General features: G+C 43.5%; 1 protein-coding gene across 7 annotated transcripts in view; it reads left to right on the top strand.

Annotated features, from left to right (window-relative positions):
- The first annotated feature begins 5,596 nt into the window (after window positions 1-5,596).
- qkia (QKI, KH domain containing, RNA binding a) overlaps window positions 5,597-22,467 on the top strand; it is a 79,253-nt gene continuing 62,382 nt past the window's right edge. For 5 of the 7 annotated variants that reach the window (XM_070979800.1, XM_070979797.1, XM_070979799.1 and 2 more), the window contains exon 1: window positions 5,598-6,045. In XM_070979800.1, the coding sequence (XP_070835901.1) occupies window positions 5,901-6,045 (145 nt within the window). In that variant the 5' untranslated portion in view covers window positions 5,598-5,900. Of the gene's footprint in view, window positions 6,046-22,467 lie in introns of all 7 variants that reach the window. The other 2 variants (XM_070979795.1, XM_070979794.1) reach the window with 1 other exon arrangement.

Below are 22,467 nucleotides of genomic sequence, written 5' to 3'. Positions count from 1 at the left end.
AGGCGTGCACAAACAGGCGAACGAGCAAGTAAACAAATACGGGCATCCACAGTAGGAGCAGGAATGGATCCACACTGTTAACAATTGGCGGGGACAGATGTAGCATCGGCAGGACTTCTTTAAGCCGTATTGACACCAGCGTGTTCTCCACAAGGGGAGGAAGGAGGACTGGGTGAAACTTGTTTATCCTCAGCCTGTTTAAGAGCCCTTTACTGTAAAATGCTAACGTGTGATTTTGTGTGTCATTTCCTCCTGTTGATTGGTGATTAGCAGGTTTGAACTGGGAGTTTGAAGGTGATGTTTTCCCAAGTGGCTCCAGCTGTCCCACCCCACCCCTCTGATCCCTCTCTCCCCCCCCCCCCGTGTCTTGGAAACAACAGGCAGGCCAACAGGCATTTCCATCACCAGATTGCCAAACCACTGGAGCATCTAGACTACAACACCCAAGGTGACCTTTAACAAAGTACAGAATGGTGAATAGCTGCGGTGGCAAGAGTAGACTGGGTTATTGGAAATGCAGCTTCACACTGAATTGTGATTTTACACTTTCCACACTGTAGCACTCCAGTACAGTAGTGTGTGAATGTATTCACTCTGTCATGCATAGTCTAATTTCAGAAGGATGGAAAGACAAAAACAGGGACGCCCCGGTAGCTCACCTGCTAGAGCCTTCAACTGTACTGTCAACTAAAGCCAAAAAAATAATCTTAAGAGAAAGAGTAAAACAAGCCTGTCACAGGCTGCAGCCACACTAATGCCTTTTAATTTTAAGAAGCTGTCTTAAAACGAAAATGCCTTCCCATGCACTGGGCATGTGCGTGTTTGAGGTGTCTTTTAACAGATAAAATGCAGAATTTAACTGCACAACAGCTGCTAGCGTAGACAACAAAGTCAGCAATGCCTGTAATTTGATATCCATGTTGAATTAACTGCTGGTAGTCAAGGCTGGCAGATAAATATGAGCAGATGTTGTTTAATTTCTTATGAAAAAGGGTCACGTGATTGGGGCATGGCGAATCCGGGAAGAACACGTCGCCTGATGAGATCCAATCATGAAGCGAACGAAGCTCTGTGCGTCATCGTTTCCACCCATCCAGACTACAACACAACCCCAGAGATTTTACCAAAATGGGGTCAGCAGCATTTCCAAAAGTCACCTTTTTAGGGTTTCAAAAATGCTGAATTGGCGTGGACGCTTGGCGCAAATGTCGCAAAAGTTTTGTGTTTTTACTGTGTTGGTGTTGATGTAGCCACAGTTGCATTCTCCTCACTTTTGTGTGGCATGCACACTTCATATCCCTTTGACATCTCCAACTAACTCTACAACCACGAATAGGCCAAAAACCTGTGGAGTTAACACTAGCATGGCTCAAGTCAGATCTTAACTATGGCACCTAAAGTTGAAAATGCTTCTTACTCTATCCATCATGACCATCTGTAACCCTGTAATCCAGTCAGCAGGGAGGTGTCAAATATAACATGATAGCGAGAGGTTTATCTACCCCCCGACACCAGACTGGCCCCTCACTCACAGCTGCAGTGGAAACCAGTGCAACGTGGATGTTTTTGGTCCTGTGGAATCAGTTCTACTCACACCAGGACTGAGATTAAACCCACACTTAGTCGGCTAAATGTGAATTAGGGAGTTTTCCATCCACACTGAAACTCCTAAGCCTCAGTTCTATCACTTCCTGCTCTCCTTGATCACCTATAATGTGTTTTAACGCAGCTAAACTTACACTTTAGTCTCATTTCCATAGTGTTGTCAGACAACTGAACGAGCATAAAGCAGTGATTTGATCACGGCTCATAAATGCTACCTGTTAGCCACAGTGAACAGTAATTCCTTCGCTGCTGCACTGGGACTTTGTGTAATTGCTGAATTTTATGATCGCAAAGTCGTCAGAATAAACATTGATACAGTTAAATGGTAGCAACCATAATGTGTGATCGCTATATTGACATTTAAAATGGGTGCTCACAAAGAGATATAGAGGCCCTTAATCTCACTGATTTTTACAGATTTAATCTATAGCGCCACTTCAGTAAAACAACAGAGGGAAATGGTTGATTTCATGTCATCCCAACACGTCCCGCCATCACTTTTACTTACACATCCGTCCTCTTAATCCTTATTGTCCTCAGTTCGCACTTCGGGTGATTCCAAGACAAATAATCTTCAGTCACTGACAGTAACGAATGCACACACGGATTTCAATACGAGCACACTCAAACAAGTACGAGTGCAACGGCGCATGAACACACGAGCACGACGGAGGCATTTGTCACGTCATGCTTATGATACGAGTTAAAATGAATAATAGGTGCATAATGTATTTCTCTGTGTATGCTGTGGTTGCTAGAAGGACATTTATTTCTGTTGCGCTGCGCTCACACCTTCCTCAAAATGTAAATGACCCAGATTCTGCCAGCACTTTTTCCCCACAGTCCCCAAACGAGTAAGTCAAAAGAAAAAAGGAAAGATGTTGTTTTGTATGTATGTATGTATGCGTGTTATCAGAGCCTGTGGGCCTCTTTTTGCCTCCTCCAGAGCTACAACCCTTATCGCAGACAGCCTTGCCTTGACGGAGTCACCATCTCCCACTCACTTTCCTGCGGCTGTGGCCCCCGAGGCAGGCTACAACCAGCTCAGGGGCCCTGTAGCGAGGGCCCCATTGTCTCTGTCAGCATACTTTCAGTGGAAAACCCAGGGCGCTCTCCAAGCTCATTGTGAGTGAGCTAACAGCCTCTCTTCAAAAGGAGCTAAACGCATGTTCATTAATTATCTGGATCCTTGTTAATTGGATTAATTGTTGAATAGAAACCGTGTTATTAAAAATGACGAAAACACAAGGGCAGGGGGAGCAAAAGGGGGGATTAATATCGTTTCTGTTTACTCTCGGGCTGTCAGAAGACACAAGCATGCACAGGCTCACACACAGATTTAGGTATGATCTGCCTGTCTGTCGCTGTGTCTCACTCTTTTCCTCTAAATTGGTGTTTCCATTTCACACACAAATCAGCACACGCACACAAGCCGTTTGTGACCGAAGTCAAAAGAATGAGCGCTAGGCAAGGTGCAAATTACCATGCGCACCGTTGAGATAAGAACTAAACCCATTTTCAAAGCTCAGAATAAATGCCAGATTCTTTTTGATGCAAGAAGTCTGTGACTTTTTCCATCTCTTATATTCAAAGATTAAGGGAGGAAATAAAAGAGAAACATAAAGTCAAAACCATGAACAATTTAGCTATCTCCAAGTCACATGAAAAATGGGGTTTCTCGTTCCTTCTGCCTATCTACGCGCTCTTATCCGCCAAAATCGCTTATCAGTGTTTGACTTCAAGGGATGGTTTTATCATTGTGGTTTTAAGATAGCACGCTGATACTGCAGACCATTTGGATGACAGCACCAAAACTGCATGTCCTGTGTAATTGGTGGAGGTGCAAATGACAAGCCATTATGCAAAAACCTTAGTGAGTTTTCTTGTGGTCACTGGCTGAAAATGTGATGATCAAATGGTAAATATCAGACACTCCAAGAGACAATGGGCACTCAAGGTATTAGGCTATTCAGTCCAACAAGGAAAAAAATGTCAAACGAAATCAAAGCAATGATGACTTCTGCTCAACCGTTAATGAGTGATCACATCTTAAATATGTTGGTAAACTGATTCCAATATAGAAGAGGACTATACTGCATCCTTGTCTTGATACCAGTGTTCCTGCAGCCTATCCCGGCTCCAATGATAAATATAATCAGATGTATCAGACCTGGAAAAGCCGACGTAAAATCTTTCAAGATTAACAGCTTCATTTTTGAAGATTTGTTTGTCTCATCTGCACCAGCCTTGGTTTGTTTTAGACTCAGACTGGAGCTCAACTATAATTATAGAAATAACATGCTGTAGCATACTGTGTAGATGCTGGCTGAGGGGCAGAGAAGCAGGATCCAGTAGATGTGTTGCACTGGTTGTTAAGGCAACTGTATCTGTCTTCCTGCTTTGATGTGGATGCTCCTGTCCCCTGCTGCACTCCCAGATGCTGTTATCTGGGGCTGTAGGACTGATTGCAAATATTTTTTGTGGGGATATGTGTGATATTTGTGTGTGTGTGTGTGTGTGTGTGTGTGTGTGTGTGTGTGTGTGTGTGTGTGTGTGTGTGTGTGTGTGTGTGTGTGTGTGTGTGTGTGTGTAAGCAGGTTTATAGTGGTATATGTCTCATGAGTTAATGATACAGAGACAGTCTAATTTAACTTGACATCACCAGATCTAGTTAGTTTTGTTTAATCAATTTACTGGACATGCTACACCATTGCCCAGAGTTTGGACTTAATTTACTTTGCTCTATGTCAACACAGTGCTGACAAACTGCAGCCAGAAGATCATAGTGCAGCTGTTTGAGCATTCATGCACCCAGCATGGGGACTACTTTTACAAAGACATGAGTGGGTGAGCAGTAAGCAGACAAATTGAATGAGGCCAAGGTCAGGGCTCAGATTTAGCCGGGCCCCTCTCGGCCAACAGCTGTTAAAATCAAACCGGACCAGTTGTGGTTTATTTTCGCGCTAAGCAGGATATGAGAAACCAGAGGTAGCTGGTTGGTGTGTGTTCCATTGATCAGGGATGTTAATCTTCAGAGGATATGCAGAAAGGTCCTCCCAAGGACAGGACAATGAAAAGGCTCTATTGATTACTGGAACGCTGATCAATCGGTCCCAAGACGGATAACAAGATGTACAAGTCTTGAGTAACAAACGGTGTCTTGTAGGATATGAACTGTGCAGGTTAATCATTTTTTTCCGCCGTTTTTCAGCGCCCCAAGGTGAAACACATGAAATCAGCGTGATTCGGCCTTGGCGAGTACAGGCCTACTACCTCTGTCACACAAATTCTGTGTATGGAGTTGTTGACTGAACACATTCATCCCTCCTGTGACTATTCAAACCAGATCATTAGTCCATACCAGATTAGTAGACCCATCCACGTCATTGCTAAACCATATAATTACACCAGTCCTTGTAAAATGTATGTGACAAACGCAGCTGCCGAGCTCACTTGAATGAAGGGCTGTGCTGATGATCTTGTGTAATAGAGGCCTTCATTTTCCTTCACGCTTTCTAATTAGGCTTACTATACGATTTGTAACCCTTCTACATCATTCTTAACCCTTTTAGTAGGCTATGCGACACTTTGTGTACAATCTAGAGTGGAAAAGAAGGCAACATAAAAGCAGCTGGGAGTGGAAATCTTACAACAAGAGGACTCCTAACTCTGAATTTTAAAGCAAAGACATATTATGGAGCCGAAAGACTGCTGGAGTCTGAAAATGTTTAACTGCTATAATGTCGCTATTAGTGAGGAAAGAGAGAAAGAAGTAAATGTGTGCCAGTCTGTGTTGACAACACTTTAGGGGCAGGATTTGCATTCCTGCGCACTCCACACCATTGGCCCGAATTTCTGTCCGTCATTCCATTAACCACTCCACCCTCCCCTCCTGGCTCGGGTGTGAGTGCTCATTGGTTCTCGCATTAGTCCCCTGAAAGCTCCGCTGGCCAATAGTCGATGAGGAGGACGGAGCCTTTCCGGTGGAACAGTCTCTCGCGCCTACAGTGGTGGAATCGAACGTCCCCGAGCGCACACAGCGTAGAGGAGAGTACGGCGCACGAGTCTCTGGAAGGAAGATAACGGTTTCTTTTTTTGCCCCCTCTCCACTCAAACAGCAAGAACAAACCAAACCTGAATTTTTAGGGGGGTTTATAGAGTCTTCTCATTACAAGGAGGAGGGAAGCGAGGGATTGGAGCCGCAAGTTTTTTTTTTCTTTTTCGTTTTTTTTCTCTTTTTCTTAAAAGAGGATTCTGTGTTTCGCGGTGGTTTGTTCTCCGCTCTCGCCGCAAAGATGATGGTCGGAGAGGTCGAAGTGAAGGAGCGACCGAGGCCGAGTCCCGACTATTTGATGCAATTATTAAACGAGAAGAAGCTCATGACCAGTTTGCCAAATCTCTGCGGCATCTTCACACACCTGGAAAGGCTTCTCGATGAAGGTAAGTGGTAGTCTGGAGCGATGGGGGAGACGCCGGGGAGGGGGGCAAGCGTGACCACGGCGCAGTCCGGTCTCGACACGGCTTCGCTGGGCGCCCCTGCTGCATAACGTTCTAGCATCGGATACACCGATATCGCTTACCGTGGCAGGCATACTAACACTCTCAACTTCCCCCGAGCAATACCTCACATTCCGTAGAAGAAATCCAGCATTATTCCAAGCGAGTCAATTTAACCCGAGACGACAGCGAGCTGTGGATTTGAGAGTTGCGTTGCTAACGTTAGGCTTCCACGGAGTTTGTTGCTGCACTCCTGACTTTGGGGCGACAAGACGAAAACTTTCTCTCTCTCACTTAGCAATGCAGAACTGTGTATCACTGTCAACCTATTAACAAAAATCGTCCACGGAGAAGTTTTGGGGCACATTTATGGTTTATCGAAGGCGTATCTCTTAATTTAGACGGGCCCTGATTCCACATGTTCCACGGCAGTTTAGCTTGGGTTAGCCACATTTTAAGCTAGCGAGCCTGGGTGTCTGCGTTCCGTTGAACTCTTCAGGAATCAAAGCCACGGCTTTAACTCAGCTACGTCTTCAAATGGAGACTTAACCAGCCGCTGTGGCGTTTCGCACAAATGTGAAGGAAGTGTTCGCAAAAGTTGACTTTCTCTTCTCTTATTTGTGCTTCAGGGGGTTGTGTTAGTTGTTGCCCAGCGGCCGAGCTTAAAAGCACGGTGGAATGTGTCTGCTTGTTGCCCAAACAATGGCCAGCGAGTTTCTGCTGGGAGGGGGAGCGCAAGATGATTTCAGCCGTCTAACTTTTTATTAAAAGAGACGCCGTTTTTGTTTGTCTCCCTTCACTCGGCTACTACAATATTTGTCCTCAAGCGAGGGCTTCTCTCGGTTATATTTCCTTCCTTCCCTCGCTGCTGCCGCAGCAGTCGTCGTGTTTTTTTTGCCAGTCAAGCGTGCTCCACCAAAATTGCGTCGCCTTTTGTCGGCGGCGCCGTCCGGACGGGATTCGTCTGTCTACGTGTATTTTTACGGCTTTGATTTCGACACAAGCTGCGGCGCTCATAAACAAGGCACATTCTCCGTTTGTGTTGATGGTATCAATAACATAAGCTGGTCTAAGCGGAAGGTTGGACCTTTGCTTTATGTAACTGAGCTGGGGACACTAGAGAGCGCCACAGCCCCCTAGCAGGCTGTCCCCATGCTCTGTGTAGTGTCGGGCTGGACACCATGACACCTAGATGAATAAAAATAATGACAGGCGTTCAGACCACTTCACAAACGGGTGATTCCCTCATAGACGACATGGGAACTGGAGGGCAGTACATACCTCATAGTTTCGGTTGAATGTCTGGATGAGTGGGTTGTGTAGTTGCTAAACCGGTCTGCAAAGAATGTCTTGCTCGCTTGATGGGAGATAAACAAGACAGCTCAGGCATAAAGTTGACTATTTGCTGCCTATCCCACTTGACAATTAAACAGTCTCAAGAAATATGTACTTAACATGGAATAAAAGTAGAGTTAGGACCCTCTAGTGTGCCCGTTGAATGCAGCAGACATGTATGAATGTCTACAGCAATTTGGAGAAATTGGCTTTAAGTGTCAGGTTGAGCCCTGCAGACATGTAGGCAGTTAATCAAAAAATCACGACACTATGTGAATCACGCATACTCCAGCATGTGATGATAGCAGTTTCCCCACATCTTTGCAACCACATTTTAGCACTAAAAGCACCAATTATTTGCTTTTAAATGGCATTATATTCTTTAAATGATTACGCTCCACACTGCATAAATGCCTCACAAAAGAGGCATTACAGAGGATTTTTTTTAATTCCGGAAGAGTCAATTGGTTTTTTGGACTCATTTGGGAATGATGAGTGTGTTCATTGAGGGGTGAGTCAGGAAGCAGACCCTTTTTCTTTCTCGTCCCGGCTCCCCTTTGCGGTTCCCAATCCCACATAGTCGTAGACCTGAGCAGTTGTCTGAAGAGTAAAGAAAAGAGATCGTGCACACAGTCTTTGTGCCGTGCTCCCAACAACTCAGCCGTGCTGCTGTTGGCATGCTGTGTGAGGTAATCAACTGCAAGCAAGGAACAGTTTTTAGCTTCTGTGTGGTCAACAGTGAGTTTTTTACCTAACATGTGATACATCTGCTTGTCGGCTTTTATTTTGTGGAGCTGACCAAGAAAAATTCTTTTGCGACCTAGAATAACCTAAACAGCTGCGTTGATCAACGTTTTGGGTTGTTTTTTTTTTAAATGGACCGTAAACCCAGGAAAATCACATGACTTGGCTCTGATGTTAAAAATGTGAAAAGTTTGTTTCTCTTCCTCATTCCTCAGGTGTTCAGAAGGAACGTTTCGTACATAGATGAGATATTGAACCACTTTCAGCTGTGTGCTTGACTTTCATCTTCCTTTGCATTTTGTATTTACTACCTGCTATATTAACCACCAAAGCTGTGCGCTAAATGTGGGACCAAGGGGTAGGAGAGGGAAGAGATTGCACTGTGCAGAGCTGTTGAGTGCTGAATGTGACACAAGCAGCAAGTGCTTGTAAGGACATTCAAAGACATGTATAGGCACAATGTAAGTGCTCTACATCCTAATTTTAATTTAGTCCATTTTCGTGCACAGATTTATTTTTGCTTCATTTGCTTGCAAATAAAGTGAAAGAAATTCAACTAATGTCAGAAGTAAAACAGCGGATATGATTCGCTCATCGTTCTGTCTTTTAAAAAAAGCTTTCCCCATGTATCATTTGATATCTTATATGCCATATAACCATATGTTTATGTGGCTTTGTAGGAATTGGTTTGTTAGCAGTTCAGAAACCACTCCTGTAACGCCGAACTGGTCCGCTGCTTCTATGCCTGTCAGATAGAAAACGGATATAACATTCCCTCCTCTGGTGTTGAAGAATTCATGGCTGGGACACACGCGAATCCTGAGCTACAGTCTCGCTCCTCTAAAGCCTCACAAGTCTGAGGTTTACAAGGGTTTCCACAGCACCATCCCAAACTTTACCCCGCCGCCAGAAATTGCGTGTGTGTGTGATGAAAGCCACCCCAGTGCAGAGCAGGCCTGTCTGAGTGTCTGGCCCCTGTTAGGGCTGTTTGCTTTCCTTTCCCCTTTGGACGGGGAAGCACATATGTGATATTTGAGGCCGGCCTCCTCCCACTCCCTGTCCCGTACTGGTGTTAACTCGCCCCACCCAGGATAAAACCAAATACACAATCCAGTCTTTGCAGTTTTACTATGAAAAAGAGAGGAAAAAAACAGCAGCAGTATTCAAAATAATAACCCTTTCCTCTGGCCCTGTACTCTTAAAATTGATGTTTAGTATGGCTTATTTCTGTTGTGTTGCATTAAGTGGCCCATGCTGTCAGATTGCTGTAATTCCAGAAGCTCAGAAAAGATAATCATTTTTTTAAAATTACTTAATGATAAGTGAGATTGATACTTATGTGATAAGATTTTTTTTGATGATGAATGAAGCATTTTTTGTGACTGTGATCTTTGCCAGCGGTAAAGCTAGACATAACACTCGACAGCAGACACCATAGACTCCAGAAGGGTATCTTTAACTTGTGGTTTTGTGGTGTGAATTACTTTTGATCTAAAGCGTTATTTTGTGTGGTGTGTGCGTAGTTTTCTACACAGTCTGTTGTGGATATAAGAGACTTCTTAGTCAGGTCTGTCTCATTGAAAATGGGTGTCTTGTCAAGGCCACAAGGGGAGAGAGATGGTGCTACATAAAAAAAAGGAAAGAAAAGCTATTGATGCTCAAGGGTTATCAAAGAGTGAAAGGTATGAAAAAGGGAAAGTTACGGACGGTCAACAAGACTTCAGCTGTCTGGAAACTTCTTGTGTGATATTGATAGAATCACAATAAGAGCACTGCTATTCTGAAAAAAGTAACGTTAATAAGCTTAAAGCTTAAAGTTCCTTCCCCTGTCAAACTTTAGTGCACCAATAAGCACAAATATCCAACCAGTTACAGTTGAGCACTTAAAACTCTCTCCCAAATTGTCCACCTCTCAAGAGTATACCCTTCCGACAGCTGCACGTCTCCGTCACCCACCCAACGTTTTGTGCGTGTCTGCACAGCTGTTTCCACGGCGGAAGAAAGCTGACACCACCCTAGAGTGTGACGACGGCCCCCACCCTGCTTTAGTGGCGTGGACGTCCCCGTTTCACTCCCAATATGTGTGTAGTCCCTCAAGGTCACTCTGGCCGAGTGACAGCCCCCTTTTGAAATCCCCTTGCGTAGCAGTTGTTCATCTCCCTGAGTTGACACCTGCTATGGAGTTTTTTTTTTTATTTCTCTTTACGATCTGCCAGCCAACAAGCTGCTTCAAATTGCTATATTTTCTCTTGGCAGGAGGAGACAGTTCATATAACATCTAGAGATGTAACCTAGTAGTGAGGCGCAGGCGCTGTTGCGAAGCGCCAGAGATTAGAATAAGAGAAAGGAAGGATTTTTATTTTTATTTATTGATTTATTTATTTATTGTTGTCATGAAAGTGTGTTTCTATGGGGAACAGAATTGTCAGATTGGTAGATATTAACCCCGACCTCCCTTCACCTTTCCTTACGTGCACATTTTTGAGCTTTGTTTGTATAATAGATTAAATGGTCCGTTGCTCCATTGCACACTGTGTGGTGGAGCTGTGCGGTGCATCATGCCACTTGTTCCTGGCTGCAGTATCCCCCTTTGCATATACAGTTTTGTGTCTGCTTGTTTGTCTCTGTGTGTCGTGATTTAACAGGACCTTCCCGGGAGAGCTGTCAGTGTTCGGAGGACAAACTGTCTGCTGCCCACTGTTGTGCCTGCATAGGGAACCAGTCCTTTGGGAACAGCTGTTTAGAGAACAGATTTTGAAAAATTTAGTTTTCTACCTGATGTCCCATATTTCTGTCAGTCTGTCTACATGGCTCTCCCCCTTTTTTTCTTCGTGTGGCTGTTGCAACACCGTACCCTTCCGCTGTAGGTTGACCCTTGGCGTTCCTCAGCACACGACTAGACCTGCACTAACCTCTGACATACAATCAATTTAACCGCTAACAAGATTGAGCACCGCTCGCAAAGTAAGATAAAGCATGGAGCGTTAGAGAGCACAGATAGAGACTGACAGGTAGAGAGAATTGGAGGTGTTAGGCCAGGACTGTTGTCGCAAGCAGAAACCTGTTATATCCCCCACACCCCAGCCCTTTCTCTTCTCCCCACATTCTCTCCCAAAGCACCACTTATAAGCTGGAATTTAATTAACCGCAAGCCATTCTGTGAGCTGGTTTACTGAGCCGTCGCCACCAGTGAGAAAGCAGAATTGGAGGCTTTGTGCTGTTGTTCTCGCTCTGTCTCTTGTCCTCATACGGTCCCTGTTTCTCAGTAACTCTTCCCTGGTAATGAATTAGGTGGTGGCATAAGTTTGACAGGGTGAGGTGTAGGGGTTATGGCAGGACCCAGTGTTGCCCTGCCTGTCTTCTCTCTGACAGGCCTCTGCATTGCAGCCTTCCATTCCAGTAGCCCCACCACAGTGCCTGCATGAGCTTCAGTCCGTGTTCTAACTCCAACCCCAGACCCGTCTTGCTCCCCTGGCCCCACTCCAGCCCCAGCAATGCCACCCCCCACCGGGCGCTGTATGATAAAGTCATCCAACGACAGCTCCCGGCTCTTATCTCAGGCCTCAATCCCGTGAGTGCTGGGGCCTCCTTATCACTGCTGCCTCTGCCTGGCCTCCTGTCTCCGTGCCCTACCCTGACTGCCTGGCTGACTATCAGGCTTGCTGTCGCCAAAACTAAGCGTTCCCTTCTATAGTGCTGGCTGTTAGACAACACATTGCTTGGGGCAGTTTATCTCTCTGTTATTCCTCAACCCTTAAAGCTGAGCGATCACGTTAAAATCAGCAGTGAATAAGATGGCAGATGCACAGTGAATTTTACTGAAGGGGTTTAAATGTGTGCTTTCTGTCAAAGCAAGAGTCAGGGTTCTGTGTGTTTGTGTGTGTGTGCTAGATGATGGCGAGCAGTGTTAAAAGAAGATGAATTAGAATGTGTTGTAATAATTATGTCACAGCAGCTCCCTGACACAGTGTTGTTCATTTAGTTGGACTCTTTATTCCTTTTTCTAACACCATGGCTCCTCCCATTACCCTTGAACCAAGACATGTTGGCTTTTACCATTTCTTTTTTTCATATTTTGTTTCTCATGCAAAAACATCTACGGGAAGTAACGCCCGTTTCAGACAGGAAAGGACTATGGGGAAGGCGAGTCAGTGGTTTGTTTTTCCTTCAGACAAACGGGGGGGGCTGTTTTCTTGCTGTGGTGACAAGAGAAGCCTGCTCTTCTTTTGCCCTCTCCCACAGAGGTGTGTCTGTCTCTCAGCTTTCTTTTGACTAATTTATATTACATCATGAATCATCGCTCTTATCCCTCCTCCGCACTTTTGTGTGGATACGTAGGGCACATAATATTTCTCAGTATATTCCTCAGCTTGCATATATGTGTGGGTCCCACCCTGTTACATTCTTGGAGTTCTTCAAATAGCTCTCCCACCCCCCTCGCTCATAGTACTCCCCTTTATTGCCTTGCTCTTTCTTTTTATGTCTTTGTTTTTAAGTCTCAACTGTCACAACAGATAGAGTGTGTAACAATTAGGTTTTTCAGGAGTCAGACCAGTAGCATTTGTCACGGTTTCCTGTTCCCTTCACCATTTTTAGTGTCGAAAAGAGGTGAAAAAATGAGCTGAATGCTCACTCTGTTTGTGTCTAACTCGTCTGCCCCTCTGCATTCATTTTCTCTCTCCTTTCAGAGGAGGAATAGCAACGGAGCGTTGGCAGCAAGCTCAGGAATTTTACCGGGAGCACAGTCAGAGCACTTAACCTCCAGCCTGGTGTTTGTTTTCCCCACACACTCTCTCATAGTGTGTTTTAGCTCAGCTTAATGTGAATGCCATCCACAGCGCGGCATAGGAACTACTGCTTTGCTTTATACATCTGCAAGTGTTGAATGCATAATTTGTCCGTAATTTGAGTTTTTGCTTCACGCCTGGCAGTAGCAACCTCCATTCTGCCCAGTAATAGTAAGTTATAAGTAACCCAAAAATGTTTCCTTAAACTTTCTAATTTTCTGACACACTCACTCGCTCTCTGATTTTTCTGTCACCCTCGTCCAAACCCTACTGCAAGTTCACTCACCCCATCCTCTTTCAAAACACCCCAGTGGATCTGTTGGCCTGTGGTTTGCTGCCTATGCCTTGGTTTCAATAGTTTCAGGCTGGCCGATAAATCAAAGATGAATAATTTACCTGTCCCTCAGCAGCCCGTGTTCTTTGTGTGAGGCTTGGCAAGAGCAGGTGGTGCTGCCATAACCTTCCCTCAGGGCCATAGAAAGGTAGTAAGAGGCAGTGAGGGTCTTCTGTAGAATTCTGCCATCAAATATGAAGTGCTGGGAACTCCTTTACCAGTCTCTGCTCCTTGTCTGGGTCTCTACAGCCTCAGTACAGTTTTTGTCCTCACATGTCAAAATCTCCAGTTGCTCTTTTCTGCTCTGTTGATGCTGTGCAAAACACAGTGGGAAGCACCGCCAAATTTCAGGTTAACCATTAACAGCTAAAAAGCGAATACATAATTTGTTAAATGGGGTTTCTTTCCTTGTATTGTGTACTCAAGGTTTCTTCACCATTTGCTTTAATCTGGATTTAAACTGAACTTTTACTTGGCTGTAGTTTTTATACACTGTAACATTAATTGATACATCTGTTAAAAAAAATCTTTCCAGTGTCCATTGTTCATGAGGGAAACTGTGATATTGCCTTAACATTTAGATCTTTTTTGGGTTGAAGAAATGCTTCGGAATAGGCTGCTTTCACAATAACCCTTCAGTTTGCCAACTATGTTTTGTTGTAGTTCACCGATGGTTGAATGAGCGTTCAACTGGCTTTGTGTTTTGAATGCAGTGGATATCTTGGAAAGATATTTACTCCACTGTTTTTAGATGGTGTTGTCCCTTTGGATTCTTCTGATCTGTGTTTGAATGAAATTGACTCTCTGCAGCATGTGTTGGCCTGACACCTTGGCATAGCTTTTCAGCGCTGAGGAGAACAAATCTCTGCCAACATAAGTATTGTCAACATTGTTTCAACCAACTGTAAATATTTTTCTGATGTTGTTTGATGACAAGGTGCTACCACTACGGATAATAACTCACACAGATTATATTAATCTTCGTAGGATCTCAGACTCAAATAGCAGTTTTAGAAAGTATTTTTGAATTTAATTTCCTGATCAATTGAAAAGCATTTGATAGTCGACAGACTTTTCAAGTGTGTTGAAGGGAAAATTTGCCGCATTTTATCTGGATATCCAAACAATGTTCTGGTAAATGTAGTCAAGTGAAGCAGTAAATTCCCCGTATATTCTATATTGACTGAGAAAGCTGAGGTCTCCTGCTCACAGAGCTAATGTTCTTATACCTTTTGTAAGCTTGTGAGGGCCATGACAGAACCTTCACCTTGTGCCTCTAGAGGTAGTCCATTGTGGATTGTGTTTAGGATCATTATCCTGTTGCAGAAGCCATCCTCTGTTTAGCTTCAGATTTTTTTCTAGACAGTGTGATGTTTACTTCCAGAAATTGCTGGTATTTAATTGAATCCACTCTTCCCTCTATCAGCGAAATGTTCACAGTGCTACTGGCTGCAACACAAGCCAAAAGCATAATCGATCCACCCCCAGTGCTCAACATTTTTCATGAAATTCTGCACCCCTTTTTCTCTGAACATACCTTAGACTTTTAGCTTCGTCAGTCCGCAGAACTTCTGATGCTGAATTGTTTGGTCAGGATACAGGAAAGGTTTTCTCCTGGTGACTCCTCCATGAAGGTCACATTTGTGCCGGTGTCACTACACAGTAGAACAGTGTACCACCGCTCCATAGTCTGTTTAATCTTCATAAAGGTCTTCTGCAGTCAAACAGGGTTTTTTATTTGCCTTTCTAGCAATCCTACAAGCAGTTCTCGCTAAGTTTGCCTGGTCTTCCAGACGCCAACTTGACCTCCACTGTTCCTGTAAACTGCCAAGTCTTGATTGCAATATGAACTGAGGAAAAAGCTACCTGAAAACACTTTGCTATCGTTGTGGACACCAGTTATTTTCATTTTCAGAGTTCTAGGCAGCTGCTTAGAGGAGCCCATGGCTCCTGGTTGTTGGGACAAGTATTTATAAAGCTTTGAAATTTCCATCACCTTTCCTAATGATGGTTGTGATCAAGCCATAGCCCTAACAAGCTGATTAAGCTCTAAATTTGCACAAAACACAAGGAATATACTAATCTGGACATCTGTCCATCTTCTACCCACTAAAAAGTTCACAATCTCATACATTTTTACATTTGCCCAAAGATTTCATGCAACTGAATTTTCTTGAATTCTCACTGGCGAGCAGTTACACAGCGTGTTTATCTGGGGCTTTTATTGTGAAAGGTTGAAAACAGAGTGAATCTGTAATGTACTTGGCAGTGTTGGAAGCATTAAACAGTTATGCAGTCTTGGTTCAAACTGCAGAAAAATAGATCTGGACACCTTCTGAATCAAAGTTTCTGTCTTTCGCTGAACCAAGATGACCTAAACTGCCTTAACGCATCATAAAACACACTTCACTCATACTAGACTATTCAACTAGTCTACCCTAACCCTAACCCTAAGTTTAAACTTTTGTTTAGTTGTTATCCCCAGTTATCCCCTGTACCCCAGTACAGATGCATTGCCTGCAAGCTTCTGACACCACAATCACATTGTTAGAACCATCCTAGTTTACAGCTATTACTTTGTTGGCCTGTACATAGGCATTAGGTGAAAAAAAAAAAAGCTCTCTCAGTGGTCATCTACCCTCTCGGTCCTGCTGGTCACAATATGCTTAAGTGCAATATCCAAATCACAGGTGCTGCAATTTTTTGATGAAGGTAAAATGTGTCACATCGTACAATTATAAATGAAGCATTGCGGTGCAACAGATGCCCCAGCCTACAAATCATATTCTCCAGACGTAAGGAAACGTGCTTGTTTGTTACAGACTTCAGCAAAAATCAGAGCATCATCATTTTTATTTTTATGGTTTTTAAGTGAAAATTAAATGCAAAACTAAATTGTCACTCACATCTGTCAAAAAAATGGATTGGAAGCAATTACTTAAATCGTCAGATCAGAGCAGGGTTGCACCACTCAGCCGATCTGCTTGTAGTGATGGAATTTACGCCGGAGGAAGTTAAACACAGATTTCTTACACAGGACTGTCACTTATGTTCACATAGGTTTTTAATCCACTTTACCTGTTCAGCAATGTTTCATTTGCTTGAACAGGGTCTTTGCTGTCTCGCTGACACAGTCACACATAGCGAGTGTCTAGCCTAAGTAAAATTACATGTGTTGCACAGTTGTGTTTTACAGTGGCTGTCTGCCCTGCAGTCTTGTGCTGTAATGTAAAACATGATTTGCTTAGCATAATTTATGCCCATGTGCAACACGTCCCACACACAGTATCAGCACATGAATGCAGTCAGAGTTGTACAACTGCAAGTGAAACAGTTTTTCTGTTTGTTCTGTTTGTTTAGAGTTTGTCACTGCTTGTCTGTTTGTGGTGAGGCTTAAGTCTGTCTGTCCTTATCAGTTCAGTGGTTGGGAGGAGATTACAGAGCAGAAACAATGGGTGGTTTTGTATGATTAGGCTTTAATTGGTGAAACAAAGGGGCTCTTTAGCACCCCGTGTAACATAGGAAAGACTGGTATAAAAGCCCACAGATAGCTGGCAGGAAAGAATGTGCTGTGTGTATGAAAGGGTTAGTGAGCGTGAGCCACGTCCCTGCTCAGTTGATTGATTGTGTTCACTGAAAGTAAAAAGGCGAGCAAGGCTGTCGAGCGAGGGGAGGATGGTGAGTGTGATAAAGAACAGTGGGGGGAGACAGAGGATTCCTATGTGATGTGAATGAGGTCATCTGGTTGGTTATGAGGAAGGTCACTGACCCCTCCCTCAGCTCCACACTCCACCCCTCTGAACCCCTGCCCCCCACCCATCTAATGATACACAATGGCTTTTTGTGCTTTAATGGGCCAGACGCACACAGTGGGTCATTCCAACCAGTTCACATAGAAGTGAGCACTGTCTGCAAAACAAGCCCATTACATTGCAACGCATTTTTACTTTGCATTTATCTCTTGGTTTATTATCTTGGCTGAATGTACAGTACTGTATGTACTATTCTCAAAGCTGCTGAGTGATGTGGTTTAGGCAACCAAAGACCCTCCTATATACAGCACTGATCTCACAGTTTACTGGCGGTAGAACATGTTGAAGTTCTTTTATCTTATTATTTTGATGTACATGCATGTGTGGAGTGGTGATCATATCTTTTTGTGTTTTTCCAGCAAGCAATGCCAAGTTTGTGTCATTTCCTGGTAGTTGTTGTGCTTAATTACTGTACAGTAAATGAAACAATGTACACATCATTAAATTCAGTATATGATGAATGCACAATAAGCTTTGTGGTAGTGCTGCTGCAATCAATCAAACTCTTAGGTTAGTAACCTTTAAAATAATCTCTGCACTGGAGGCATTTACGGTGGGATCACTAGAACTCTTCCATGAAGCGTCCAGTTGCACTTGACTTCATTTTTGTTCTTGTCGCTGTTTTCTCACAACAAAGTTGGAATGGTTAGTGTTCCTGGACACAAGCTACACTGGCAACTGTATTTTTGTCCTGTAAATAGTCTGTTTTAAAGACTAAAATATCTAATACATTTTCTGCACAATATATCCGCACATGCAGCATGTTTTTGCCCCTGACACGCTCAGATTGTCATTCTAAATGTCTGACAACATTACGGAAAGGACCTAAACAGAGATACCTTTTTATTTACGAATAAGATCCTTTTTGTTTAACTAGAAAAAGCCGCTATGTCACTTTTGCCAAAGCCACCAAACACTTCTTCAAAGTGTTTTTCAATGCTTTTAGTCACAGTTGCATAATATACTTGTTCTCAAGGTACTAAACTAGGTCTTTGAATTCCTCGCCCTCTACCTCACCGATTGTTGATCAGCATATGGGTCTCAGTCATACCTCACACCTAGAGGGTTATGGCCTCGGACAGGAGTGTGTGTTTATGCAAATTCATCTACAGACCGACATGGGTAACTGGTCAAAAACATCCTCGGTGGCTAAATGATTAACAGACATCCCTCATACAAATCCATCAAAAAGCTGGGAGCTGGCCCCATTCTGGAGACCCATTCAAGAACATCCCTAACCACGTTACTTTTTTCCCCATTTCTTTCCCTGACCCCAGCCATGATCCTAATTACTGGGGCTGAACTCTGGCTGCACCTCTGACTCCAGAAGTCAGGGTCAGATCAATGACTAATACACTTTAGCTAGCTTACAATAGTAAATAGACTACCAATGTAAAGTGACATTGACAGTTGCAGTAACAGGTGTGCAGACATTCTTGCTGCCATGCCACAGGTCACACAACTCCTCATTGAGGTTTTAAAAAGTTATAAGTATACTATAGAATGCACAACCAGCTGGCACAGTTAACTGTGTCTTTCTACCTTGTAGATGCTGCCCCAGCGCACTTAGCCATAGCTTCCGCAATCTCAGCCCAGTGTCCTTACATAGGAATGTTGCTCATAAAAGACTTACAAGGTGTTTCTTTATTGCCGTCTCAGATAAGATTACAGCTGCTCCTGTCTGGTGCATACATTTCCTTGTTAGACGTGCCAGGACAAGCTCTCTGACCTGAAGCACAGTGATTTTAGAGATGATTTGACTCAAATTGCTGTTGTTTGGATTGGGTGTATATCTTTGATCTCCTTTACTGTGTGGGTGAATTAAGTAATTTATTGTAAATGTTAGGGGTCCTCTAGGGAAGGTTAAAGACAGCTGGGGCTGGACGGTGTGTAGACACGGCAGAGGAGACAGGTGTGGGCATGAGCAAGGTGTCAAGGTGCCAGCTGTTGTTGACACCTTAAGGTGAAGAATAGTCTGGCAGGAGATGGACTTGTCTCTCTCTGTCCCCTCCAATCCTTCTCTCCCCTTCCCTGTTCCTGCTCTTGGAGAGTATTTGTCTGACATGAGTTTAGGGTGTTGGTGATGTAAGCACATCCTGCAACCTTATTTTTATTGAGCGTCTGACACTTTCGATGAACCAGACCTCGGTTATATCTCCACTCCTCCTCCCTCATCACCATGTATATAATCCTCCTCTCCCCGTCTGCACTCCAGCCATGCACACACATTTACAGTTTGCTTTCTCCTTCTTACTTCTTCCTCTGTGCCTTAAACATGTACATGCATCCCACTCATCTATTTATTTTATATTGCCTTCCGTCGTTGTCATAGTGTTTTCCAGAGGAGAAAATCAGTATCTGTTCTCTGAAGGGGCAATGACTCATTTTTCCTGGCTTTGCCTTTTTACCTATTTATTTTAGCAGAGTGACTCTACAGCTTCCATCACCCCCTTTCCCCCCTTTGCCTTTGTATTCTCTTCTCTCATCTCCAGTTTCTCCAGATTTTACTCCACACACTCTCTCCTTTCATTTGTTTTCTCTTTTTGTAGCTCCCCTCTTTACTTGTATGTGAGTATGTGTGGCAAAAATCCTGCCTTGAGGCTACATTGCCTCTTTCATGTGAGGACCAGTGGTGACATTAAAGGCCCGCTACGTGGCCTGTCAGTTTGCATTAGCTCAGCTCTCTCTGTCTGCGCTCAGGACCCTAGCATGCGCTCAGCTCTCCACTCGATCACTCCCAGGCTCTAGCCATTGGTTGGCAGAGAACAACATGCCTGCACCCGCTGGCTGTAATTGTGCACACGTATGTGCACTTGCAGATTTTTTAAGCCCGCACACCCAAGCGCTTTGAAGCAGATCGATGTTTAAAGGCTTAAGCAAAGTGGAAGCTTGGTAATGACAGTTGAGTCAGCGACTCTCCCTCTCCTCCCTTTATGACACTCTGACCCAGTTGTTACAGCCCCTCCAACATGTTTGTTTTTTAAATGCTTTAAATGGTACATTCAACATGACTCGGCAGACAAAACAGATCAAACAGACAGTCTCCAGGACCAGACACCCAGACCAAACACACAGCCAAAGAGCAGATCTGATGATCTGCAGACAGAAGGGAGTAGGTCAGGGCCAGTCTTTCCCTCTTCTTTTCATTGTCAACCTTAATATCTGGAAGTGCATCAAGGGAGTTATTCAGCATTTCTAAACGATGCCACGTCATTTAGTTCTTCATGGAGAATCACTTTGACTTACAATTACCTACAATCCCTCACAACAATTGAAGTTCTTACTGAAGATTATACATATCCATCCAGATATTTAACCTTTTCTGACATGTCTGTTTTTTTTATTTTACAAGAGGAGGTATTTGAAGTGGCAAGATTCTGATCCTGGAAAATTGCAATGTCTAGCTGTGAAGACATTAAAAAGCTGGCTCAAAGACACAACAACAGCTGTGATGTGAGTGTTGTCACACCCAGGGACAGTGACTAACTTTGAGCTGAACTTAAGATGCTAACCACAAGCCCGAGCAGGCCCTGTGCCTGGGGATCAAACAACACCTGGCACATGTATATGGTACATTAGGTACATTAGATATCCTAAATTCAGATATGTTTTCAAATAATAAAAAAAATAGACTTTCAGTTGTCAAAATTAGTATTTGGTTGTGTTTCTTCTTCCCTAATCTGACATATTTAATCTCTCTGGTCATAATGTCTGTGAAAATAGTTCCCTTGTTAGATGAGAAAATATTCCGTCTTTACACGCTGTTTACCCCCACTGCTTGTCTGATGGGTCTCTGTCCTCTCCTGGTTTGGTAAATTAAGCATTTATTTCAACAAATCTAGACTCGGTGATGATTGTTGAACAGTGGAAAAACGAACCAAGAAGGTTTGCGTGAGTTTATTTTGTTTCTGTTGCGTTTGAATGAAGTGGGTTTTACGGTCATAAAGTTACTCTTTCTGTAAATGGAGGCTGGTGGTTTTGGCGAGAGCAATATAGCCTTTTCTGGTCAAACGAAATTGATCTTACTCTATAACAGAAAGGTGTGTCTCTGTATGGATCCTTCCATAATGTTGTCAGACACTTTGAAAAACAATCTGAGCTGATCAGTGGCAAAAACAAACAATTTTAGTGGAGGTACATTGACGATGGGCAAATGCCCAGAGGTACTGTATTGTTGCCTGTTTCACAGCTGCTGGCTGCAGTTCTCTACTACTGGACCATTTTCAAAAATCGTTGTCCCCATTAGTCACTTAGACACAAAAACATGGTAAAATAGCTACCATAATCAGATATGTGGCCAGGATTGCTCCCGTTTGTCTGGGACATTGAAACCTTCCAGGACACGTGGACCAGCACCAATTGGAAACCCCACACACAAAGAAACTTTCATTGTTTGAAAATGAAATGTAGGTCAAACTGATATGAGTGAATAATTCAACAGCATGTTTATTGGTCGGCACATAGGGCTTTTAAAAGACATGTTTATGTTGAAATAATGTGTAAGTAGCATTTCTCTTGTTTTATTGGTTAGCCCTTTTATGGACATAATGCACAAAATAGATATTGGAATTTTTCTTTTAAGGAGTAATAAAATGTAATTTTTGGCCAGTTTAGACAGCCCTTCTATACGTACACTTTGTGATGTAATATAAATAGAATCTAATACATCAAGAACACAGACTACAGCAGGTGAAGCCACCATAGAGGTGAATCAATGCCTCTCTGGCACACTCTTATCAACAGCTGAATATGATAAGACCCATAAAAGCAGGAGTTATTGCAGGTCTGTTGTATTTGATTGCATCAGATTATAACAGTGTTTTCTTTGCAATTTAAGTATAGCCCGTTTATTTGAACTGAAGCATGTGCTGAAAAAGAAATTCCTTTATTAATGCCCCTTGGGGAAAATCGATCTTTACACTGTGATTAGTACTTTAATACACACACAGGTATGCAGAGAAACCTATACATGCAACTGATGTGGAGAGTGCAGCGACCCAAGCAGTTAGCTGTCCTTGAGCATGCCCATGGCACCTCTTCAGCTACTAGTCCACCTCTGTACCAGCTGGTCCATGCTGGCCTCGAACCTGCCAACCTCCTCCTTATTGTCCCTTTGAAACTCAAGTTGCAGCTGGTGACAAGTATGGCCACGTACCTTGTGGCATCAATGTTTTCTTGTTGTGATTGAGTGACCTCAGGAAAAAGGAATCTGTTGGTCCCTCTTTCTGCCACTCCCCCACCTACCAAACACATTAAATAAAGAGATTTTTTTTTTTCAATCTGTTTGTTGACATTCTCAATACTGCACTTCTGGCAGGCTCCTGCTGCTCCCATCTGTTCCTCGCCAAAAATC

This window comes from Chaetodon trifascialis, chromosome 14 (assembly GCF_039877785.1).
Source record: "Chaetodon trifascialis isolate fChaTrf1 chromosome 14, fChaTrf1.hap1, whole genome shotgun sequence".
In the NCBI taxonomy this organism is placed as follows: Eukaryota; Metazoa; Chordata; class Actinopteri; order Chaetodontiformes; family Chaetodontidae; genus Chaetodon; species Chaetodon trifascialis.
This window is presented reverse-complemented; position numbering and strand designations above follow the sequence as displayed.